Raw genomic sequence first — 25,553 nt, forward strand, 5'->3', positions numbered from 1 at the left:
GTAGTGCAGAAATACATTGTATGGCAACAAATGATGTCACAAATGGATGATGTATGAGTTTACACAAAATTGTGTATGTATGTGTGTGTGCGCGTGTTTTTTTGTGACAAGTTTCAACAGCAGCAAACACTCATCACTGAATTACTGGACAGACATATTTCACATAAGTAGTGGCTGGAAAGAGGATAACTTGTCCACAATTTGGCATGGATAATTTGCACCAGACATAATTGTGACAATATACTATATCATCCATTTACAGATGACATTACATGGTTGCACAACCTTTTCCTCTTAAAAAACAAACAAAAAATAATAATATTGTGAGAAAATAGAAATTGTTCAAACAGATATTAGGAAAAATGGCATGAAGGATAGAAAATAAGGAGGTAATGCATGAATGCACTGAAAGTATTCTTATTCTTCAATAGTTCAATATGGTGTATTTACAAAACTACACAAAATCTCTGTCAATGAATGTCAAAGTTTGTGAAATTAAGGCATTGTACGGACATAGGCATAAAAGTGTGTCATTTTCCCATGCCACACTTCAATCTCATTTTTCTAATGATATCAGCTTTTGAATTAAATTTCATATTCTGAAGGTTGAATGCATTATTTAAAAAAAAATAATAAAAAAAATTTATACAGTGAGCAATAACAAAACTCTGCTCCCCTGACCCCCCCCCAGTGCATTTTTTTTCAATTTCTAGTCCAAAAATGTGTTGCTCAGTGATTATTATAATTACAGTTTATTCTGAGATAAAATTAAGATCTCTCAGTAACACAGAAACAAACTGTGGTTCTTTAACACAGTTTAATAATAACTGAATATGCTGTAAAAATGGAATTGTAGAGGAGAGAGGAAGGGGGAGTCTCATACTGTGCAAGTGATAAGAAAGCCCTGTGATTGTCAGCCACACTTGTGACTTCTACTTACAGTGTATGGTAGTTCCTCTCAGTCCGGGCTTTGTAAAATTTGAAGCCAACATACATAATGGCCAGCAGTCCAAGCGATAGAACAATTCCTCCAATAAAGCTGGGGGCATCGAAATGGCGTCCATGATGTGGTGTCATTGTTGGATTAGTCTCAGATGTAGCAGTTCCATCAGTAGTAGGGCTACCTGACTGCTCAGTGCTAGAAGCAACAAATGAAGTAGGTAGAGATGTAGGTGGAGATGTAGGAAGTGACGTAGGAGAAGGAGGAGGAACAGTGGAATTGGTAACAGAACTTGTAGTAGTAGTAGTAGTGGGAATACTGATAGTACTAGTAATAGTGGTGATTGAGCTGGTTGATGAAGTGCTAGATGCAGTAGTTGTAATCACCTCATGACCTTTAAAGAAGAGAAAAAATATCACCTCAGGTTTACACAGAGAAATAATATATTTAAGGAATACATTCAAAAATAGCTATAATACTGAATTTCTAGATTTTAAAAATCTTTTATTGCTTATAAATATTAATGAATGGAAGCTTGTACAAAAAACCTGAAAAGGTGTCAAGAATACTACTGACAATGTTGAAAATGGAGAAACAGGCTTTAAGTAATTTCTTGATTTAAGGCATATAATATAATATTGAGGAATAATATTAATAAATAGTACATTAACTGGGTTTGTGATAACTGTTTTTTTTTTAATACAGTATGAATGATCCTAGAAAAAGAGGAAGGGGCAGACCATCAATAAGATGGAGTCTGCAATGACTGCTCTTCAGAGACTTGAAGCCTCCAGAAAAGCTTACAACAGGACCACCTCCCAAGGACTAGTGTGGCAGGTCCCTGGGCATCTGATGATATCCAATGAATAGGTAGATGGACGAATGATATGAACAACTATAATTTCTAGTATTTATAGGTTTACCAGAATTTAATTTATGGGAAGGGCCACTACTTAGACCAGTTTTGACCTTTGAGGTCTCACCAGTGGGAGCCAGACCCAGAAGAGATACCAAGGTTGAAGTAATGCAGAAGTCATATTTCACATATATTTCTACCTTATGAATTAAAGTCAAAACCGGCCTGGGCGGTGGTCCTTTCGATAATGTACAGCAATATACATGTCTGTAAAGATGTGTATTTTGCATTATAGGTAGTATACTAAGGAAATTAACATGAAGTCATTAGCCCCTATATACATAGAAGTAGCCTAATCATGAAGATACTTCACACAAACACTATTTCTTACATTTATATAATGGATTAAACTAAGAATATAATTTCTTGGCATCCTGAATTTATAGTATAACCAAGTGAAAAAATTTTCAACAATACATAAATGACATACTTATCAGTATACCCATCAATCAGACATAAAATATGAAATGCTTGAAGTGAAGAATTTGAGATTTGCTTTATTCGTTCGTATTAACACCATAAATAATGAGCATCATAACACAGAATGGAAAAGATTAGCTGGAATCAAAATCCAGGAAGGTTTCCACCCCAGGCAAGGATTGAGAAAGAGGAAATCTAGTGACATTTTTCTAGAAGAGCTTGGAGGTATTGAAAATGTTGGGAAATATGTTAAAGGAGGCTCCAGAGGACAGTGGCAGATGGATTAAATGAGAAAGAGAATAACTGGTTTAATGTGGTTGCAGTTGTGAGGGATGTTGGGAAGCTGCAACTCTTAGTTAAGAGCCAAGAGAAACAGGATGATGTTTGTCTGTTCACTGGTGCAGTGATCATGGAAGTACCTGTAGAAGAGACACGAGAGCTGAAACATTGTATCTGAGATAGACTGAAGTGATTCTGTGAGGAAAGAATCATCTATCAGCTGAATTACTCTCTTCTGGAAGCATCAAGAATTTTTAGAGAGGTTTTAAAGGTCTTTTCTTTAAAAGATTCATTGAAGCTGCATTTGCCAATGAAGCCAATAACATATTACTCTTCAAACAAATCCCAATACCCAAGAATAGAATTATGTGGTAACCAGCAGGTTACCACATGATCCTATTTAAGCTCGGTAGTGCCGAGATTATTCCTCTTTAATACCTGTCCACCACTCTCCTATCAGTATCATCTATCCTCTACAGAGGTCAAGGTACTGTCTATCTACATTTGGATGCAGTTCTCCAGCATAACTGGTTGCTTTCTGTTCGAACTACATCCCTGTATAATGGAATTATCTTGGTTTCCTTTGCCACAGAACAATCATCACAAGAAATGCTAATGTTCTTCAGCACCCTTTCTAATATTGCATTCAATCCTACTGCCATAATGAAATTCAGCTCTTGCAATAATTTTAATACCTCCACCTTGCCCATCTCTATCCTTTCAATCTAGTTCCACCACAGTATTCTGAACAGTTAATGGGATTTATACTCACTGAAGTGATCACTTACTAAAGCATAACATATGATCAATAACGTGATATGATTAATAAGACCCTTCAAAACATAACTTCGATTGGCAATCTAACTTTTGATGAAAAACATAAAATAATGAATTTTCCCTTCATAAAACTCCCATCTATACTAATCAAGTTTTGATTGGTACAGAAGGAGGGTAGCTATGCTATTGGTAGGCATTCATAGCTGAACAGGTCAAGAGGTAAATACCGGACAAAAAGATAGATCCTGGTCCTCCAAGGTTGGGGAGGTTCTGCATAAGGTTGGTTACCTTGATTAAAAATATCTAACTCAGAAGCTTCACATGGAAAGTTCATTAGAAAAAAAAATAAAATAAAATAAAATAATGGATTATTTTTTTTTTTCAAAAGAACTATAATTAGAAAATAACTAAAAAATAAAAATATTAATGCAGTAGTGATAAAAAAAGTTAAGAGGACAAAAGATATAGATTATATTATTAATGGATAATAAATGGAAAAATTACCAAAATACTTTTATATATGATTGAATTATAACAGCTAAATTAAAAAACAACAACAGAAGTTGCTTAAATATTATAGTAGTTTTTGCCTGAAGAAGTTAGAAAAGAGGATTCCAATCAGTTTTATGAAATTGGGAAAGAGGGCAAAATAATTCCCTTTCATAAGAGAAGTTCTAAAACTGCAGTAGCAAAATTATAGACAAAAACAAAGCAGTAACACAAGCAAAGTAGTAGGAAATTAGTCAAAGAGAATTCAAGAATGGGTGGATCAAAACACGATACTGTATGAAGGGCAACATTACTTTGTGAAGGGTCGGTCATGGTTTAATAATTTACTAACTTTTTATATCACAGTAACAGCTGACTTAGATAAAGGAAATGGCTACACAATGATGATGCTAGATTTTACAAAGGCATTTGAAAAATACCACATGAAACTGTTATGCAAATTAGAAGAAACGGGGAAATGTGGATAAGAGGGTAGCTGTTGTACAGATATCGAAAAGTGATATATGGAGGGGCAGAATCAAGGCCAAAACAAGTGACTAGTGGCGTGCTGCACTGCAAGGTTCAGGTGCTGGGACCACTACTGTTTAAAGGAACTGAATAATTCCTTTTAGGAAATAACCTAAAAGGAATTATTCAGTTGTTTGCTGATAATGCAAAATTAGATAGAGTAATAGTTGATCAAGGCCATGTGGAGAGCTTGCAGATGATATAAATAGGCTTTCAGTATGGGCAAAAGATAATAGGTGTCAGTTTAATATGTAGAAATTTAAAGTTATGCACTCATTGATAAATAGATTACAAGCTACGTACCACACTGATGGAGCTGTACTCCAGAATAAAAGATGAAGCTAGAGATTTAGAGGTGATGGTAGATAAAGTTTAGAGAAATATTGCTAAGGTTGCTAAAGTAGCTCATAAATTTACTTGGCTATAGAAGAACACATTAACAAGTAGAGATGAAGTTTTTATTCCTCTTTATATGGCCCTTGATACGTACACATCTGGATTACTATGCTCAAGGCTAGTCTCCTGGGTTTATTGGGGATCAGAAAGTGATGGAAAAGATTCAGAGGCGAGTGACCAAGATGGTCTGTAGAATGTTCCATATGAGGATAGACGGAGGGTGTGTAGATCGCAAAAGTTGGGTGGTAGGAGAAAAGAAGAGGATAAAAGAAACACCTTGAAGGGTTTTATAGAATTGATGTAGGGGAAATGTTTCAGCACTTGGATAGAGGGGCCAGAACAAGAGATCATCCCTGGAAGTTGAGTAATCAGTAGGGGATGTGAATACCAGATTTATTGCTTGGAGAGTTGTGAATGAGTGGAATGGGTTGCATGTGCGATAGATTGTGTGGATAGTTTGGATCTCCCACGATGAGGGTTTGGACTCCATGGAGGTGCCCGTAAAATAATAATATTCAGTTAAATAAATATAACAAAAATGACTACAGGAATACCTCTATTATCGCGATTCTTGATTTATAATTTGATATCAAAATTCCAATTGTTGCGCTAGAAAATTAGAATTATCGCAGCTGTGAGATGTAGCCCACTACATCAGTTTGAGTCGCCACTCTCCAGATATCGCTCTCTTGTAGCGCTTCATTTTTATTCGACGATGCCTGCTCACCACTCACCAATAACTGTCCGCCTTTGCCTGAAGTACATGTGGATATTTATTTCTCTTCTTATTTACTCCTACAATGAATGCTAAAAGAAACAAGGATGATATCAAGTCTACAGCTATCAAGAAGAAACGTAGAGTGATCAGCTTAGAAGATAAGTTGCATATGATAAATAAGTATGAAGCAGGCATAACCAAAGCCAAAATTGCAAGGGAGTATGGTCTAAATGAATCAACTGTTCGCCATATTTTAGACTACGCTGCAAACTATAAGCAACTAGGACAAAGTGCATTGACCTCGTCTGGGTCCCAAACTACGAGAAACAGAAGCCATCTTATGACTGAAATGGAAAAGCTATTGTCAGCGTAGATAGAAGATTGAAACCAAAAGGAATTCTTAGTGTCATTTGACTAAGAATTCCTCTTAGTCAAATGACTATAAAAACAAAAGCATCGAATTTGTTTGAAACTTTAAAAAGAAAACAATTAGAAAGTGAAAATGATTCAGCAACAGTAGTGGAAGAAACTTTCTCTGCAAGTTCGAGGTGATTTGATTGGTTCAAAAAGCAATCGAGCATTCATAGTGTTCGTGTACAAGGTGAAATTGCAAGTGCCGATGAAAAAGCAGCAGCTAGTTTTCCCGGTGAATTGCAACAGATCATTGAAGAAGGAAATTATACCGATGATCAGATATTTAATGCTGACGAAACAGGTTTACTATGGAAAAAAATGCCTACTAAAACATTTTTAGCAAAAAATGAAAAATCACAGCCTGGCTACAATGTTTCGAAGGAGCGTGTAACACTTTTACTGTGTGGCAATGCTTCTGGATATTACAAGATGAAGCTTCTCTTTATTTATCGTTCACAAAATTCTTGCCTGCTTAGAAGTTTAGATAAAAATTTTCTCCTTTCATTGGAGATTCAATAGAAAAACTTGGATGACAAAAACTAGTTTTGAGGATTGGTTTTTTAAAAACTGTTTTTGTCCTGAAGCTGAAAGGTACTTCAAGGACAAAAGATTTACTGCAAGTCATTAAATCTTGATTTTAAAATATTATTGATAATGCACCTTGTCATTCAACAGCACTGAATGATTTGTGTGAAAATGTAAAAGTTATTTACCACCTAATACCACTTCCATCATATAGCCAATGGATCAAGCTGTAATTGCATCCTTTAAGGCATATTACCTACGAAGAACTTTTTCAAGCAATAGAAAAGCCTAGAGATGAAGCTACGATTTTGACAGAATTCTGGAAGGCATTCAATATCAAAAATTGCATTGAGAATGTCAAGGAAGCATGGAGTGAAGTAACGTCTAGCAACCTGAGAGCGAGGTGGCAAAAGATTAAAATCATTTGCACAATGAGGAATAAAGGATTTGAAAATGAAGTAACCCATGTTATCAATGACATAACTAAGCTTGGCTTCAATCTAGGACTAAAAGAAAACGAAAAAGGTGATGTTCAGGACCTGTTTCAGTCACATGATAAGGAGCTGGATGATGAAGACCTAATTAACCTCAGGAGAGAACTTGCTTACGATGCTCAAATCAATGATAATGACGAACAAATTGACATGGCGCCGAAGGAATTTACCTTCAAAGAAATTGGACGAAATGTTTAGAATTGCTGAAAATTAAAAAAAAAAAAAACCTTGAACAGCGATCCTAATCTCGAGCGATCAATGAAAGTTCATCAGGAAACTGAAAATTCCATTCGTTGCTACAGTTTTATACGAAGAAAAAAAGAAAGAAAAAATTCCACCAGAAACTCTACACCAATTTTTATCCAAGAAAGAATAACTGTATTTACTGTATGTACTCCTTATATATACATAAAGATTAAAGAATAATCTTGTTTTTCTAAATGAACCTTCATTTTTTACTTAACACGTTTAACACATTTCTTTTTTACTTCATATATAAAATTTAATTAATAGATTTGAAAAATCCTTGGCAATGATCACCCATTTTACATGCATTATTTATCCCGATTATCACGGATTCGATTATTGCAGTATTTTTCGTGGCAACAATAACCGCGATAATCGAGGTATTCCTGTATATATTGACAGCATGAGACCTCAAATGTTGTAGGTAAATATGAAGAAATTTGTATAAATAATACTGTGAAGAACTAATACTTTTGCATTTTCAATAATTTAAAAATAACATTGTTTTTTTTTTTTTTGGAAAAAAGGAAAGATGTACATGTTTATTTCATTCAGTACTTTCTAAAATTTACTAAGATTAACAAAATTTGAAAAAATAAAACAACTATGCAAAGTATATCTATTACAAGAAATTAGAATATTAGGTTGATCATGATTAATGTTATCATTTATTTTATTTACTCAAAAGAAGATAAAATTAAGAACATTAGAATAATTAATAAATCGGTGTCTGAAGTTTTCGGAAGGAAAAATAAAAGAAAAACCATTAAAAATTTAGGACACAATTACAGAAAATGCAATAAAAGAAAAATAATTAGGATATAGCACTTCTTCAAATACAGAGATAAGAAAAATTAGCTAAAGCCATAATAAAGAAGCTTCAAATCCAATCAACATTGGAATATAGGTAATCCTCATATAACGCAAATGTTAGGTTCATAGAAATGCTGCGTTATATAAATCGCGTTATGCGAGACTCAGATCACATAGAAAAAGTAGGGTTATGTTCCCAAATTTTTTTTTTTTTTTTAAGATTATATAAACAATGACATATCCAACAAAAATATATTTTCATTTAATTCAGGTAATTCATGTAAGTAAAGAAAACATATAAACTATGAAACAAATACATAGTATAAAATTATAAAAAAATTGTAAATTGTACGTAAACTTCATTGCACATAATACATAAATGTTTTAGGCAAAATAAAATAAAGTGTATATTTTAATCATCACTGTCTTCAAAACTAACATTTCGTAGATGTTCTTTATTTACAAATGGCTGACGTCGTCATCACTTGAAATCTCTTGGACATCATTTGTATAATTCTCCAATTTGTATAATACTTCAGTTGCTTTAGTTATCAAGAAGTCAGTAATAAGACCTTGTGTAATATATGGGAAAGGACTCTTCTCTATATATTCTTATATCTTATCTTATATGTTTCTTTAACTTAATATTCGTTTTCTATTATTTCCCTTCTTTATTGTTCTACCTTAAGTATAATTTTTCTTGCCTGGGATCTCCAGATATTTATTTGATTGAAGACTGCGCCTCTGAATTTCCCCTATAGGCAAAAGAAAGTTTTTATACCCTAGTAGATCAATTAATCACTTATCCTATTTTAGCCAAGGTTTGCAGTCATGGCAAAATTTACTCATAAATCACTACTAATCATTGGGATTCTGCCATCAGGTCTGGAATAGTGTTTTTTTTTTTATGAATCAGTGCATTACAAAAAGATTGAATCGGACAACTATTTTTTTTTATCAACAATAACAAGTTTAATTTCTGATTAAATAATTATACATATCACATGAGATCACAAGATTTATTTATGAAAGATAATTCTTAGTCTTTCTCAATCACTCAACTTGGTTTCTATTACATTCTCTCGCACTTACTTAGTTGGACCTTCAACAAGCATACTTTATAATACAAATATTAGGAAGTTATACCTATAACATGAAATCGTTAGTTGTGCTCGACATTCCTAATTTAGCATCAATCAAAATACAACATACATTTATACAAAATTATCTCTCAGAATCTCATTCCTTTCAAACCCTTCATCATAATCTAGGCAATTATATTTATACAATCAACCTCATTGAGTTTCAAATATTCCAATGATATGATAGCAAGAACATACTCTATCACAATATTCAATCATAAGTACACATAATCAATTAAAGAAATTTCAATAGCTCAATCTTTTCTCCAAGGGAAATTAACTGCGCTCATGCTTCACTCATTTGCAATTACACACATTTACGAGAAATATTAACACTCTAAACACTATCTCCTTAAACTAGACAATTTAGCAGTTCGATAGGGAATTCTTTCTTTATTCATAAACAATAAATGAATGTATAGACTCACATGGGTCTCTTCCTATCTTACATGTGTAATTCAATCATAAGTACACCTATAATTCATTAAAGAAATTTCAATAGCTCAACATTTTCTCCAAGGGAAATTAACTGCGCTCATGCTTCACTCATTTGCGATTACACACATTTACAAGAAATATTAACACTCTAAATACTATCTCCATAAACTAGACAATTTAACAGTTCGATAGGGAATTCTTTCTTAATTCATAAACAATAAATGAATATGTAGACTCACATGGGTCTCTTCCTATCTTGTATGTGTCTTCCGTCCTTCTTTCCTTATTCTGGCGCTTCAATGGGGTTTCTCTCCTCCGTTCTGTGTTTTGGAATTCTCCTCAAAGCGACACCAATGAATAGTCGTAGCAGCAGGCGGGATATAGGGTAGGCATTCTGGCATCTTGAACTGCCCGGCAAAGGATTTCTGCATAGGCCTGGTCGCACTTATTCAACTACAGGACCTTTGTGGCACGATTTCTCCTTAACTATCGCCTCCGGATATTTTTAGCTGTTACTGGAACGACTTTGGTGGACGGGTCTCTCCACCCCTCCCCTCTGGAAGTTACAGCAACTCGGATCCTCGATCTCTTGTGGATGGTTCACCCAGGATGAAGAAAAGGAAGCCTTTCTCATCTTCGAACCAATCCTTTTATACACCAGAGTCCCTGCACCTTTGATTAAGTTTTTGGGACCCCTAGCGTCCCTGTGCGAGTCTTGCTAGTAGTTTGGAGAACCCTGTATAATGTTTCTCGAAAATTCGCCGACAATCTTGCTTCCCCCCTTTACTGCCTTAATCTTGCCTACAGGCCTTTCTTTTTGATTCGTGCTGCGCCCTTTCAATATTGACCTTGAAAGTCACCTGTGACAGGTCTTGCAAACAATCTTCAAAAGACATGCCAAATTTCGGGCAATGCTCTTGGTTCAATACTTCCACATCCCTTCTTAAACAATGAGCGAGTTAATTCCCTTTGGGCTTATTTTGCTCTTTATACAGATGCCTTTAGGTGGTTAAAATATACATTTTTACAAAAAATTTCAGGTGAATTCCTACTGTAAAAAGTCAATGTTTTTAGATAATTTATTCTGGCAACATCGAATTTTTACACTTGCTTACCACTATGCTGAAATTTTTTTATTAACTTCATAATAAGGAGCTAAACAAATATCCAATTGTCTCGTGAATTTTCCGGAGCACTCCATTGAGAGATCATTATCCATAAAAAACTTTCTTGCCAAGTTCAATCCTTCTGCTAATTTCTTTAAACTGAATTCTTTAACCAATTCATCACAATCAGAATCTTCGACAAAACTTTCCCCGCCATTTGGTTCGAACTTCATCTATTAATTGTACCAGTTCCTCCTCATTTAAATCTATTTTCCCATCAATTAATTCCCTAATTTTGTTTTCAATCATGTCGCAAAAGTGCTCTAAGTGGCCATTACTATAAAAATTAATTTTTTACATAAAAAAGCATTACATATTGTATGTAACTCACAAGAAAATAAATGCTCAGCTTGATATTAAACACACTTGACTTTTAATGCACTTTCCTGGCAGAATAAGAAGACAATTTTCAACAATAAATACTTTACAAAGTAAACAATTGACACATATGCGTGCTAAAGGGTATTTCCCCTAATATAAATTCGCTACTTATAACTAGATGCGTGACATGGGCAGACACAAATTTAACGAAGATAAAAACTGGATTTTTAAGTAGCACGTTGAAAAATATATGAAAAGATAAAGGGTTACTACAGTTTGTAGACCATCTTATATCAAAACCGCGTTGTATAAATACTGCGTTGAACAAGGGTTATTATAACTTGTAGACTGCGTTATATCGAAACCGTGTTATACGAGGGTTACCTGTACTGCTCTCATGTATGGGTGGTGCACCTAAGACCTCCCTAAAAATTCTTGATGCTGTTCAGAAAAAGGGCAGTCTGGTTGCTAAATGACACTTCTCTTACACTATCCAATAGAAGATCAATTTCTGCATTGTATCTCTCTTCTACAGATATTCCCATGGCTACTATTCATCAGAACTAGCACCCATTATGCCTCATATTGCTGCTAGTCTACAGGAACGTGTACTTCAGCTGTTCAGCATCCTTTTAGAGTCGAATTGCATTCTCACCAAACCTGCTATTCTGGGTCATCTTTCATTCCTTCCACTTCAAATCTGTAGACCAGTCTTCCTCACATGAAGCATTTCCAAAGGCCTACAATCTTCAACAATTCAGAAAGAATATCAACAGATCACTTCATGACCCTGCCCTCACACGGCATCTGTTTGCTATAGACTCTTCTGCCTTTTGTGTGTGTGTGTGGGGGGGATAAACATAAAACTCAGTGGTTAGATTTATTAATACAGCAGAAGATATACATTGAAGATGAAAAATGTCTTACAAAATATTAAGGAAATCAAATGAAATCAGTGTATATACATTGGAAGTTAAAAGAAGCAATCAATGTTTAAAAAAAAAAAAATAGAAAATGGACTTGATTAGAGGATTGCTGCAATACTGAGAAGGATGCTGACCTGCAGAGATAAAAGAGTTTTCATTCCATTGTATAAGACTCTGATCAGACCACACTTAAGACTATTGTTCTCGAATTTGGTCCCCAGGATCTGAAGGAGATAAATTAACTGTGGAAAGGGTACAGAGGCAGATAACAAAGATGGTTTCAGAACTGTACAATGTTAGTTATGAGGATCAGCTGAGGTAGTGTGGACTGCAGAGTTTGGTGGATAGAAGAAGTAGACGTGATATGATCAAGACTTTTAAACTGTTGAGAGGCAGTTACAGGATTGACACTAGGGAGTTCTTTCACTTGGTGGAACAGTGGGAAGGAGCAAAGACAAGGGGCCATCCCTGGAAGTTACGAAAGGAAGCTGTGAGCAAGAGGGTTAGGAGTAGTTTCTTTGCGTGGAGGGTGGTTGAACCGTGGAATCCATTGCTCGATAGTGGTGAGAGCAAGAACGGTCAGTGAATGGCATGATAGACTGTTTCCTAGGAAGGTCTTCCCACGATGAGTCTCTTGACTCCGTGGAGGCCTGAATAATAAATACAGTTTCAAAGTATCATAAAAAATTCTTAAAGTTAACAACTGCCAGAGGAAATTCCATTAGAATGGTTAAAAGCTAAGATTATACCTATATTAAAGAAAGGAGATAGATTCAACTGTGGAAATTACAGAGAAATAAGTTTATTGAACAAGTTACAAAATATTATAGAAATTTTGAATAAAATAATATTGCAAATAATCTACATTGTTCTTCTCAAAGTAGATTGTTTGCAATATTATTTTATTGCAGGTTTTAGACATGGAAGATCATATATAGATAATATTTATATCTTGAAACAAGTTATAAAAAAAAAAAAAAAAAAGATGTGAATTTACTTTGGAGATGCATTTAGTATTTATAGATGAGTACAATGCAACCACATGAATATTCAGTATATTTAATACAAGCTATATAAGGTTTGCTTTTTTATGTTGCCCCCACCCATGAAAGGTATTTTCAAACCTACAGTACATTTTGTACCGTGGATGGGATAAGAATCCCCTCCCCCAGTTTATCAGTTTTATATTTTTTAATTTATTTTTCACATAGTACAGAAACCATGCTCTAGAGACCAAACATGGAATTTTTTTTTTTCCAAGTCACTCTAGGCCTCCAAATAAGCAGGGCGGTGGTTTCACAACTGAATGATGAAAGTTTATATACAGACGCAAAAATTAAGTTACAATTACAATGGCCAATGATGATGAAAATACGAGGGTGGTCTGAAAAGTTCTTGGCCTCGACCATAGATGGCAACACCATCAGCAAGATTCCCCCCCCCCCCATAGCTTGGTACACCTGTCATAAGCTCTTATCCATGTGCAATTGCAAGTCATTCTATCAAGTAGTTTGTTTTATACAGCTGTCTGAAGCAAAAGTGTTGTATGTATCCCTTGAAATGGATAAAATTGAGTATTGGTTGGTTGGTTATAAAATTCTTTGTAAAAGAAGGTTTAGTGCCAAAAGAAATTCATAAAAGTTTATGGGCACTCTTCACCTTCGTTTTAGACAATTAAGAAAAGGGCTGCTGAGTTTAAACGGAGCCACATGAGTTAAATCGCAGCCTTGAAGATGATCCGATCCACGTGAAGGACGTCCAAAAAGTGTAACACCACCAAAATCATTTATCAAGCACACGGTATGGTATGGTATTGGATTACTGGCAAGTCAAAGAGAGTGAATTTGTTGAGACTATAGGCATTTCAAAAGAACTGTAGGATATGTTTTGCACGAAGAATTGCAAATGAAAAAGCTTTGTGCAAGATGGGTGCCGCACTTGCTCACAGCAGATCAAAGACGCACTCACATGAAAATCTTTGAACAGTGCTTGGAACGTTTTAACAAGAATAAAACTGATTTTGTGCATCGATTTATTACTATGGATGAGACATGGATTCGCCATTACACACCAGAATCTAAACAGCAGTCAAAACAGTGGACAGAAGCCAGTTATTCAGTGCCAAAGAAGACAAAGTCGGTTCCATCAATAGAAAAGGTCATGGCATCGGTGTTTGGGGATGCTAAAGGCATTTTGTTTATTAATTATCTTGAAAAGGGTAAAACAAGAACCAGGGAATATTATTCTGATCTTTTAACCGGACTAGACGAAAAAATTCATGAGAAAAGACCCGGTTTGCAGAAGAAAAAAAATCATCTTTCATCAGGACAATGCACCTGCCCAAAAAAGTGTTTTGGCAATGGAAAAATTAAGGGATCTGCACTTTGAAATTGTTGGAACATCCACCCTATTTCCCAGATTTGACTCCCTCTGACTTCTACCTCTTCCCAAAACTAAAACTCTTCCTCACTTGTCAGCGTTTTTCTTCAAATCAAAAGGTGATTGCAGCTGTAGAGGGGTATTTTGCAGATCTTATTGAGAACCACTACAGGAACAGGATAATGGCGCTGGAGCATCGCTTGAATAAATATATTAGTCTTAAGGGAAATTATGTTGAAAAATAAAAGTAATTTTGAAATTATAAATTTGTTTTTTCATTGTTAGGCTGAGAATTGTGGCAAGTAAAAGGAAGAATGACTTCAGAAGGATAACTTTAGTGGGTGATGATGGTATTGAGGTGACCAATTCAGATGTAATAGTAGAGTTACTGAGTGATCACTTTTCAAAAGTCTATCACCCAAGTGAGGATATCTCTGTACCTATAGCAATAACTAATGTGAGAATTGAAGTTAAGAAATCAGAGGTACTTAGTATATTGCAAAATTTAAAGGCAAACACTGCCGTAGGTTTAGATGGAATATCAGCTTGGGTGTTGCATGAATGTGCAAAGGAATTGTCAATGCCTCTTACTTGGTGTTATTTAACTTAAGTTTGAACTCTGGTATGGTCCCTAGGGAGTGGAAGGCAGGCAAAGTAGTTCCTTTGCATAAAGATGGCTCTAAAACTGCAGTAGTTAATTACAGACCAATCACCATCTCAGGAGTGTTGGTAAAAGTATTGGAAAAGTTGGTTAAAGACAAAATTCAAGAATGGGTGGATCAGGATATGATACTCTATAGGGGCCCACATGGTTTTGTTAAAGGTCGCTCCTGCCTTAGCAATTTATTAACTTTTTATAATAGAATGACATCTGAGTTGGACAAAGGAAATGGCTAAACAGTGGTACTTCTAGATTTCGCTAAGGCTTTTGACAGGATACCCCATGGAATACTGTTGCACAAATTGGAGCAGATGGGGATGGATACTAAACTGGTGATATGGATAAGAGAATGGCTCATGGGGAGATACCAGAAAGTAATGTATGGAAGAGCAGAGCGCAGGATGAGGCAGGTGACCAGTGGTGCCTTAGGGCTCTGTGCTTGGGCCATTATTGTTTATTTTGTACATAAATGATATAGGAAATGGCTTAAAGAGAGATATTCAGTTGTTTGCTGATGATGCAAAGTTGGGTAGCACAATAAAAAATCAAGCTCTAAATCTAAATCCAGACTTATTTAATAATAAGGTGAGACACCTTTTGCCAACTCATATAGGTAAATATGACATCTCCATTACTCCCACCTTGGTATCACCACCTCTGGGTCTGACTCCCACTGATGAGACCTCAATAAAGGTTGAAACCGGTCTGGGTAGTGGCCCTTCCCTTAATGCATAGCATGATATGTGTCTGCAAGGAGATGTGCTTTGCATTATGGGAGATACTAAGACAAGTAGTGATGACAGCTTGGTCCACTTTTACCATGAGTTGCCTCAGTCCTGAAGATACTTCAGGTGCAAACTTTGTTTGCTTACACTTGGATAAAGGATTAAACTAAATTTACTATAAAAAAATCAAGCTGATGTTGAGAGTTTGCAGGATGATTTAAATAAGTTGGCAAAAGGTAATGGATGTCAGTTCAATGTGGAAAAGTGTAAGTTATGCATTTTGAGAATAAAAGATTACCAGATGTGTCTACACTGATGGAACAGTACTCCAAGAGATTGATGAGGCTAGGGACTTGAATGTGTTGGTGGATAGGGAGATGAAGTTCAGGGGACACACTGCCAAGGTGTCCAAGATTGCACATAGGATTATTTGGTTACTGAGGAACACACTAACATCAAAAGATAAAGAGGTTATTATTCCCCTTTATAAGGCATTGATACTTCCACATTTGGATTACTGTGCTCAGATCTGGGTCACCTGGATTCCTTTGGAGATGAGGAGGTTGTGGAGAGGGTTCAGAGGAGAGTGACTAAGTTGGTGAGTGATGTAAAAAATGCTCCCTACATTGACAGATTGAGAGCTTGTGGATTGCAGAGGTTGGTTGATAGGTGAAGAGGGTATATGATAGAAACATTTAAATTACTAAAAGGTTTTTATAAGATTGATGCAGGGGAAATGTTTCAGCTGTGTGATAGTGATGGAAGAACAAATGGTCATCCCTGGAAATTAAGGAAAGGTGTGGTTAACAAGGGTGTGAGAACGAGGTTTTTTGCATTGAGGGTGGTGAATGAGTGGAATGCATTGCATGACTCAGTAGTGAGTTCTTCGTCTGTAAATGAATTCAAGAAGAGATATGACAGATATTGTTTTCATAGTTTGGGTCTCTCATGAAGAGTCTACTGACGCCATGGAGATACCCGTAATAATAACTTTTCAGACCACCCTTGTAAAACAAGGTGTCCAAGTTAATCAAAAGAACTTATCAATACAATGCTGTAAGCAGATAATCAGATTATATTACAGGATAACGAAGATGGCCTACAAAAATAAGTTTATAAATTAAATAAAATAAGCCAACCGTATAATTGAAAGATTTCACAAAAGAATATAAAAATCACGGAATTTAAAGGAAGACGATCATAAGATAGAGTCATGGCAGATAAAATACCAGAACAGGTGGCAGTTTATTTAGGTTGCATACTTACAATATATCTAAAACACGTAGGACAAAATAATTTCAGAAAATCTGTAGAACAATTATAAGGATACTGGATAAAAAACAAGACAAGCCCAAGCTAAATTTTGTCAAGACATCACCACTCTTCATAAATATGGACTGTTTTAAAAAAATATCGAAGTAAAATACAAGCAGTAGAAATGTTTTAAGAACAACAAAAAGATGCACAAAATTAGACTACATAAAAACGGAGGCATTAGAGGGGACAGAGAGAAAGAGAGAGAGAGAATCAAGGAATAAAAAGAAATGGAAAGATCATTTATAGCAGTGCCGTTCAACCAGTTTTACTACGCGAGCTACTTTTCTATAATAAGTTATTCGGCAATCTATTCTCTTATATAGATCACATTTCTCCCAACCTGATATCTCATTACGCACAAATAAACAACTAAAAAAAAAAATACACAATTAAAAACTTTGTGTATTTAAAAATTTATTTATCACTTTTAATTATTTTAATACAAAAAAAAAAAAAAAAAAAAAAAAAAAATATATATATATATATATATATATATATATTGTAATAAAATATTTATTTCTCTATTTTGAAAAATCAAAGTTAGAAAAAACAACAGATTGATTACAAACTCAAGTCACAGGAAATGCTGGTTGATTAAAAAAAAAAAAAAAAAAAAAGTTAATGTGAAATTTGACATTGTTTGGACCTCGCAATATTTTCATAGTCAAGTTGATATGAAGAAGTGGCCAATCGCAGACAATCATCCAAATGATCTGTAATTCAGTTTCTTAATTGATTTTTTATGACGATCATATTTGAAAATGCGGATTCTGACAAGTATGTCAATCCAAAACACAACAGAATTTTTCGCACAATATCAGTTAATATTGGGAATTGTCATGTGCATACTTCCAAATGACTTCATTGTTTATTGATTTTAAATGTAAACTATTCTGAATGTTTACTATCTCAAGTTCTACTTCATCTTAGTTTTACATCAAACAGCCCACTAATTTTATATGAAATTTGTGTGATGTTCAAGTTTTCTTAAAATGGATTATTGATAAAAGATACAATCATTTCAATTTTATTAAAATCTTTAAATCTTGAATTTATTTCTTCCTCAACTAATTCTATTTCACGAATAAATTCTTTTAAATCATAGCGAAGCTATGACCTCACCTCCTGTTACAGGCCTTACAGAAAATTGGCATCCCTTATCCGCTCTACCAAAGACCAACCACTTCCCCTAGACCTACCTGGTGTATACCAGGTCCCTTGCAATTGTAAACTGTCGTACTTTGGCCAAACAGGCAGGACAGCGAATATCAGAATTTCTGAACACAAGGACTACATCCGGTTTTACAAATATAGCCATTCTGGTCTTGCAGACCATGCTCTGGATACTCGCCACAGAATACGGTGGAAGAAAGCAAAAATAACACACCGGAGCAAATATAAATTCGAAAGATTATTTATGGAATCAGCCTCTGCCCTAAGAAACTCTCCAAACCTCAACAAATTTGGTTGTATGCGACTGCCCCAAATTTGGGAGGCATACATCAGCAGACCTTCAGCCCAACGGCCAAGAATGCCTACTTAGCCTGCCAGAGGGCACCATTAGGACTTCTAGGAGAAAGATAGCCTCATATCTTCATTTCCAGTTACTATATTGTTAGAGCCTTGTTGTGCTCCTGCCTTGTGTACGTTCCTTTAGAAAATGGCAATGAGACATTGCCGAAATATCGGAAATATCTATTAAAGTATTATTTAATTTATATTCGGATCTACGTTGTTTCAATTCCCTAAGTTATTTAGAAATGCATAACCAATGTATAAGCCTATCTACGAGAATCATAGCGAAGCATTTCTTGATTTTGTTCAGAAATTTTTAATAAATATGGGAGATGTCTAAATTTGCAGTCATTTATATTTTTCTTATTTTTCTTTAATAAAAGTAAGTATTGTTGGAAAGTTTTTATTGAACGTAACATGTCAATTAAATTTTTTATTTCTACCTTGTAACTCTAAATTTAAATCGCTTAATTTCATACAGAAATCTACTAAAAATGATAAGTGTAACAACCATCTTTTATCACTCAAATGTGGATAAATATCTCCTTTTTCATCAAGAAAATTTTTTATATCGTTAATTAATACGAGCAATCTTTCTAAAAATTAACTTCTGCTGAGCCAGCGAACATTATTGTACAACAGAAGTTCATTATCATCTGCCTGTAATTTAAATAACTGCCGTTGCAGGGCTTTTCCTCGAATAGAATTTACAATTTTAAATGTAATATCCAAAACATCTTTTGTGTTTAATCTTTTACTACACAAGACTTGTTGGTGAATAATACAGTGGTAAGTTAAAAAATCTGAATATTTGTCATCGTTTTTACATAATGAAATGAATCATGATTTATTACCTATTATTGCAGAAGCACCACCAGTAGTAATAGACACAAGTTTAAAAAGCAGAAGTTTGTGTTGTTTCACAAATTCATCAAATGCCGAAAAAATGTCTTCTCCCCTAGTCCTTCCCAATAATGGTATAATTTTCAAAATCTTTACTTGAATAATCTTGAAATACCATGCAAATAAATACCATTAACTGAGCAATATCAGTGAAGTTGTTTGATTCATCAAATTGTAATGAAAACGCAACACGCTGGTGAATGTCTGACATTAACTTGGCCTGGAAACTTTTCTCCAGCAATTTGAAACCTTGTCTGCGGCCTAGAAGTAGTCTCTCTTTCTAGTGACGTCTCGAACCGAGAAGCTCCTTTCTGGAAGCAGGAAACTCCTCTCTCGAGCAATATGGATCCGGGCAGCCTCCTCTCTGACAGCAATTCTGGAACCGGGACCCCTTCTGCTTGCTTCAGTCCCTTTTTATTAGGCCTCTTCTGAGACCTCGCATGAAGTTTGGCAACCCCCAAAGAATCGGTATCAGTCTTTCATCTTAAGTTTCAAGTTTGGCACGCCTTTGGTTCTCCTCCGTTTTCTTTTGATTGTAAGTTGCCGGCCATCGGAAAGTTGTTTGAATTCTTTCTGACTGACTTCGAAGATGTTTACACTTAGAGCTTGCAAGCCTTTCTCTCGTACATACAAGTTTCAATAACAATCTTTCTAATGCTGCCATGTACAGCTTCGGCGACAAAAACATTGCTTTTGTTTTTAACACTCTAACATATTCTTATTAAAGCAGTATATACAGTTAGCTTCAAAATAGTTATTTACAAAAACATCTAATACAAACTATGCCGAGACAAACAAAGTTTATTTTTTTGCAATATTCACATGGGACTTAATCTAAGTAAAAAAATCGATGTAATGTGTTTATGAATATTTAATATTTAAGCTACAATCGAGTTTTTACACTTTGCTTATAATCGTATTCACTTGGCTCGCTGTTTGACTTCCACTGATCCAAATTAATTCATTTACCTGGATTTATAAGAAAATTACTGATTTGACAATTTTAACGAAAAATAAATAAACAATAGCCATACACTTAAAGCAATTTAAAAATAATACAAAATAATGATAAATAAAATATTATGTTTTCAGTTTTAATTAAATTTGTGAGGAATACACAAGAGATCGACCAAAAATCATTCCACGATCGAAGGTTGAACACCCGATTTATAGGATAGAAAGATCATAGTTAGCCTAGTGGCTTTGCGCTTCGCAACCATATGCCTGGGGGAAGGAGTGTCCTAGGTTCGATTCCCATCGAAGATGTGAGGAACATCCTCAGGCAGGGCCTGCAAGCAGACAAACTGGCCCTGTGAACATACGCTTCTACAATCAAAAATATATTCCCCCCAGCAGCAGGCTAGGCGACAGGTCGGTTGGGAGTGGTACTAACAAGAAGTTGCATCTAAGTAATATGCAGACCCTGCATAGGAAGCGGGAATAACGCGTAGTGAAAGAAGAAAATAGAAAGTGAGTAAATTACTAAGGAATAAAACTTCCCTTCAAAGTCAAGGATATCTATCACCTGTGAGTCTTTATTATTATCCATTTCTGAATTCTGGCTTTAACAAACTTTTCCAAAATTTCTATCCTTTCTGAGATAGGTCAAGAAGGGAAAAATAAGAAGGGATCACCTATGAAAATTATACAGGAGTGTGTAAGTAATAATATAAGGACAAATTTTTCACTTAAAGTGGTGAATGAGAGGGATGATTAACAAATGGTCATTGCTTTGTCAGTGAGGACTCAAGGAAAAGAAGGCATGGTTGGCTGAGTGGTCATAGTGTATCTACTCTCCAGCCAAAAGGCTGTGGGTCAAATCTTGCTGTGGGCATGGATGTTTGTGATTGTCTGTGAAAATACTAATGGTGACTGAGATGATGTAGTTTACTATAGTTGATGGATTGAGTGATGGAGACAGAGCTGTAGAGCAGGTATTCCCTCGGTTAGTGGGCATCTCCCATAAGATTTCAGACTCTGTGGAGGTGTCTGTATTATAATAACTTACAACTTCTGCCTTAGAGCCTCCTTTATGTATGATAGGCAAAATGCAAACAATGATGGGTGTGAAGCTCCCATAATGCATCTTTGGATAACATTATTTGGAAATAATAATAATTATTATTAGTAGTAGTAGTACGGGCAACTCCAAGGAGTCCCTAGACTCATCTAGGGAGGCCCTAACATCATGTCAAGAACAACTATTCAACATTCGCATAGTATCTATCATACTTCTCCTTGAATTCATGGCATCCACAACAGAGTCTGGCAGCTTATTCCACTCATTCATCACTCTCCAAGTAAAAAACCTAGCTCTAACACTTGCCCAGCTTCCATGGATCCCTAGTCCTCCCACCACCAGTCCTATTCTCAAAAGAATAGGACTGGTTTTATACTCAAAAATTCTCATAATGTGGTGTATAAATTTGTTAAACAGGATGTCATGTTTCTGAATAATTGAGATTCGGTTTGTATTAGATATCACTCTTTAAAAAAGATTCAAAGAAAATAAGCAAATAAACCACAGACCAGAGAATTGTATGATATACAAAGATGATAATTCAAGTGAAATCAAATTGCATTGCTTGAAAAATGCTCTTGTGATCCATTCAGACAATCATGCAGTAAACAGTGGAAGACTACATCCTCTCATCAGTTTGATACTTGACAAAAACCTGGTAACAATTATGATCAGAATGGCAGTCTGGCTGTAAATATACTGCCTCCGCACTTAAATTTTTTATTATTTTTTTTGTTAATTTCTTTTCAAATTAATTTTGATTTGATGATATATATGTAAAATCACCCTTTAATTCTGATATTCAAATGGTTTTGTCTTTATTGCTCGAATACTTTTGCTTGAAAATTAAGTAACGGAAAGTTCAGAAATAGATAAAAATCACATTTAAACATTGTTTTCAATTTCTGAATTGAAGATCAGTTACACAGTTTCCTAAATTAATTTCCATCCAATCTTTATTACTCATACACTTAGTCAAAGGATTTTAAAAAAGCATGTTTATGTATATTTACAAAATTATTATTACATCAACTCTTCTGGAGTCAAGGACTCAATGAGGAAGAGAGATAGAAATTTATACTATTAACAATTACATAAATATATATTATATTACATTACAGTGAAATAAATATACATATATTCAACAGTCCACAGACTTATGGCAAATCTCTCCTGCCCTGTAATATAGCATACGAAGCTTAAACTCATCCACACTCTCAGCATTTACAACATAGTCAGGCAATGCATTCCACTCACTACACACAAAAAATATTTCTAACCCTCTTATTCACAACTTCCAGGGATGGCCTCTAGTTCTCATCCCTTCCTTATTTTCCACAATCTGTAAAATTGCTCTTGTATCTATCTGGTAAATACTTCTCCAGAGCTTAAACTTCTCAATCATACCATCCCTTCGCCTTCTATCAGCCCAACTCTGCAGATTACATGACTTCAATTTATGCTTACAGCTAACATTCCAATCCTGAAATCATTTTTGTCAACCACCTCTGCACCCCCTCCAGAGTATCTTCATCCTCTTTAAACACTGGTGACCAGATATGGCCTGATAAGAGCCTTATACAGTGGAATCACTACCATTTTATCTCTGCTGATTGTTCATCTTAATATTGCAGCAATCCTCTGAGTTGTTTTAATCAACTTTCCAACATGCCCCTTAAATTCTGATCCACCATAATCCCAAGATCCTGTGCTTCCTCCAGCATACTTCCAAATAGAGTATGCAGTATCCCAAAATTCAAAACCATTTAGCAACATTAAGCTGTTTTCCCCATTCATCCACCCATATTTCCAGCTTATTTAGATCCTCCTGAAGAGACGCTAGATTAGCACTATTCACAATAACCTTTTACAGCTTCATGTCATCTGCAAGCAACTGAATATCTTCTTGAACTTCATTAGACGGAGATTATTCATTAAGATTTTATTAAATATTATATTATAATACAGTTTTACTTTTTTTTAATATACATGTAGATCAGCAATAAAAAAGACAAAGAAAATATTGATAATATTGACTGAATCCTGAATGAAGATGGCAAATTAAATATGGAAATAGACAATAGAATTAGCAAAGCTGGTATAGTAGGAGGTCGACTGAATAAATTTATATGGAATAAGAGAGAAATTTGTTCAAGAGTTCTCATTTATCCAGTGTTAATGCCTGCATGCACATATCATTGTTTTGTGATCCCTGATGATGGCAATGTAAAGTTAATATAATTCATATTTAGTATATATTGTAATTTCCTGAAAAATACGAGAAATTAGTCGAAACACAAAATCAGCTGTATATAAGACAGTGTTCAAACCAATTTTAACTTATGAATCCGAGAGCTGGGTTAGAAATAAAACACTTAGTCAAAGACTATGGACCACTGACATGAGAGCTCTGAGAAATATTATGAGAATGAGCAGATGACATCAATGACAGTATCATATTGAAAATGAAGATATTATGAAAGAACTTGACAATGGTAGTACCCAGAAAATGTGTTAACAGAAATAATCTCAGGTGGTACACTCACTTAAAAGAATGGGAGAGGAAAAGTAAGCAAAACAAGTATTTTTTGCCAGGATGGCAGGAAAAAGACTCAAAGGAAGACCAAGATCTAGGTAGACTGATATAGTAAAAAGTGCCTTAGAAGACAGAAATATAAGATATAATATTGGAGTCTTAACAGATTAATTGAAAGATGATCCAAAAAGTTTTGGAATTTTGACATTTTAATGTTCATAAAATTAAAACAAAATCAATTGGAGGTTGGTTCAAGGTCATGTTGTGAGTGTGTATGTAATTTACCGTTGTGTAAAATTAGCGATTTTTTTTTATATGTTTTATCGTGTTTTTTTTCCTTAGAAAATTAGTGTAGCTTTTCATGTTTTTATAGTATTTAGTATCTTTATAAGATTTTTATTGTGATATTGTCAGCATGGTACCAACATGACGAATAATGACAGCAAAGACCATGTTCTCTGGAGATTTGATCTTAGGGGATTTTATTCAGAGCAGCGTGAAATGTATTTGTCAAAAAATAAAGAATATGCAGAAGAAAATTGAAACTGGAGAGAGAGTATGTATTAAGTGTTTCAAAAGTGAGTGTCTGTTAGGTGACAAGAATGCAACAAATACCGGACGGCAAGATGGAAAATGTTATTAATGTTGAATGTGCAGACATAGAAATAGAGGAGGATAAAATGGATATTATTAAAGAAATTGCATGCTTAAATGTTATCTTTCATAGGAAAAAGTGCAAAATTGAAAAATTGTAAAAGCGGCAAGAGTTAAGCAGGACTGACAACAGAAACAAGCAGGTGATTCAAAAGAATAATAAAGACCAACCAAAAAACAAGGAAAGTGTTGTCCCCCTTTTACCATCCTATAATTGTTAATCACTCTTACAAGTTTATTTTTATCTTGTTTGTAGCAAATTTCTTACTATACATGATATTACCCAAATACAAGGTATCTAAGCTCTTGCTCCCCTTAGTGTCCTAAAATATTTATATTTTTTAGCTGCGCCATTTAGGACATTTAGTTTATGAAAGAAAATCAAAACAAGAAGCAATTTCTTAAATATGTTTGGGTGTGAAACAATTATGCAGTTGCGATATTGAACTCGCAACTTAATCCCCCCCCCCAAACATTCACTAAACTTTATCAGCTTACCAAAATTTTCTAAGAGTTGACATAAACCTATAATCCCTTGTTTCAATTGTTTAACAACGAGCCTTCACATGCAAAATTCTTATGACCAATATTCTGTAAGTTAATTATCTTATTTTCATCATATTACAACAAATTTTCTTATGAGAGTTAAATACTCTCAGTTGTATTTCACACTTAGATGCAAGTATATTTTTCTTTTTTTATTAAAGGTTCCTACTTGTTAAATTGTGATAAAAATTAAATTCCTTTTAGGAACTTTATTAATCACAAACTTTAACAGCTATGCCATCCATATGCAGAAAGATAAGTTGAAGGAAATGATCGTCTTGGTTGGTACAAATGATTTGGGAGGCAAGAAGTATTCTGTGAGGGAGGATGTAAAGGAATTGTTAGAAGA

At 34.6% G+C, this 25,553-nt stretch overlaps 1 protein-coding gene across 1 annotated transcript in view; it reads right to left on the bottom strand.

Annotated features, from left to right (window-relative positions):
• The window catches only part of vsg (visgun), a 127,206-nt gene that overhangs the window by 21,594 nt on the left and 80,059 nt on the right, over positions 1-25,553 (bottom strand). Inside the window, exon 4 of the mRNA XM_090403764.1 lies at positions 941-1,334. Within this exon, the coding sequence (XP_090259890.1) occupies positions 941-1,334 (394 nt within the window). The remainder of the gene's footprint in view (positions 1-940; positions 1,335-25,553) is intronic.

Source organism: Typopeltis vanoorti, chromosome 14 (assembly GCF_054136105.1).
Source record: "Typopeltis vanoorti isolate ZY-2024b chromosome 14, IOZ_Tvanoo_1.0, whole genome shotgun sequence".
Taxonomy (NCBI): domain Eukaryota; kingdom Metazoa; phylum Arthropoda; class Arachnida; order Uropygi; family Thelyphonidae; genus Typopeltis; species Typopeltis vanoorti.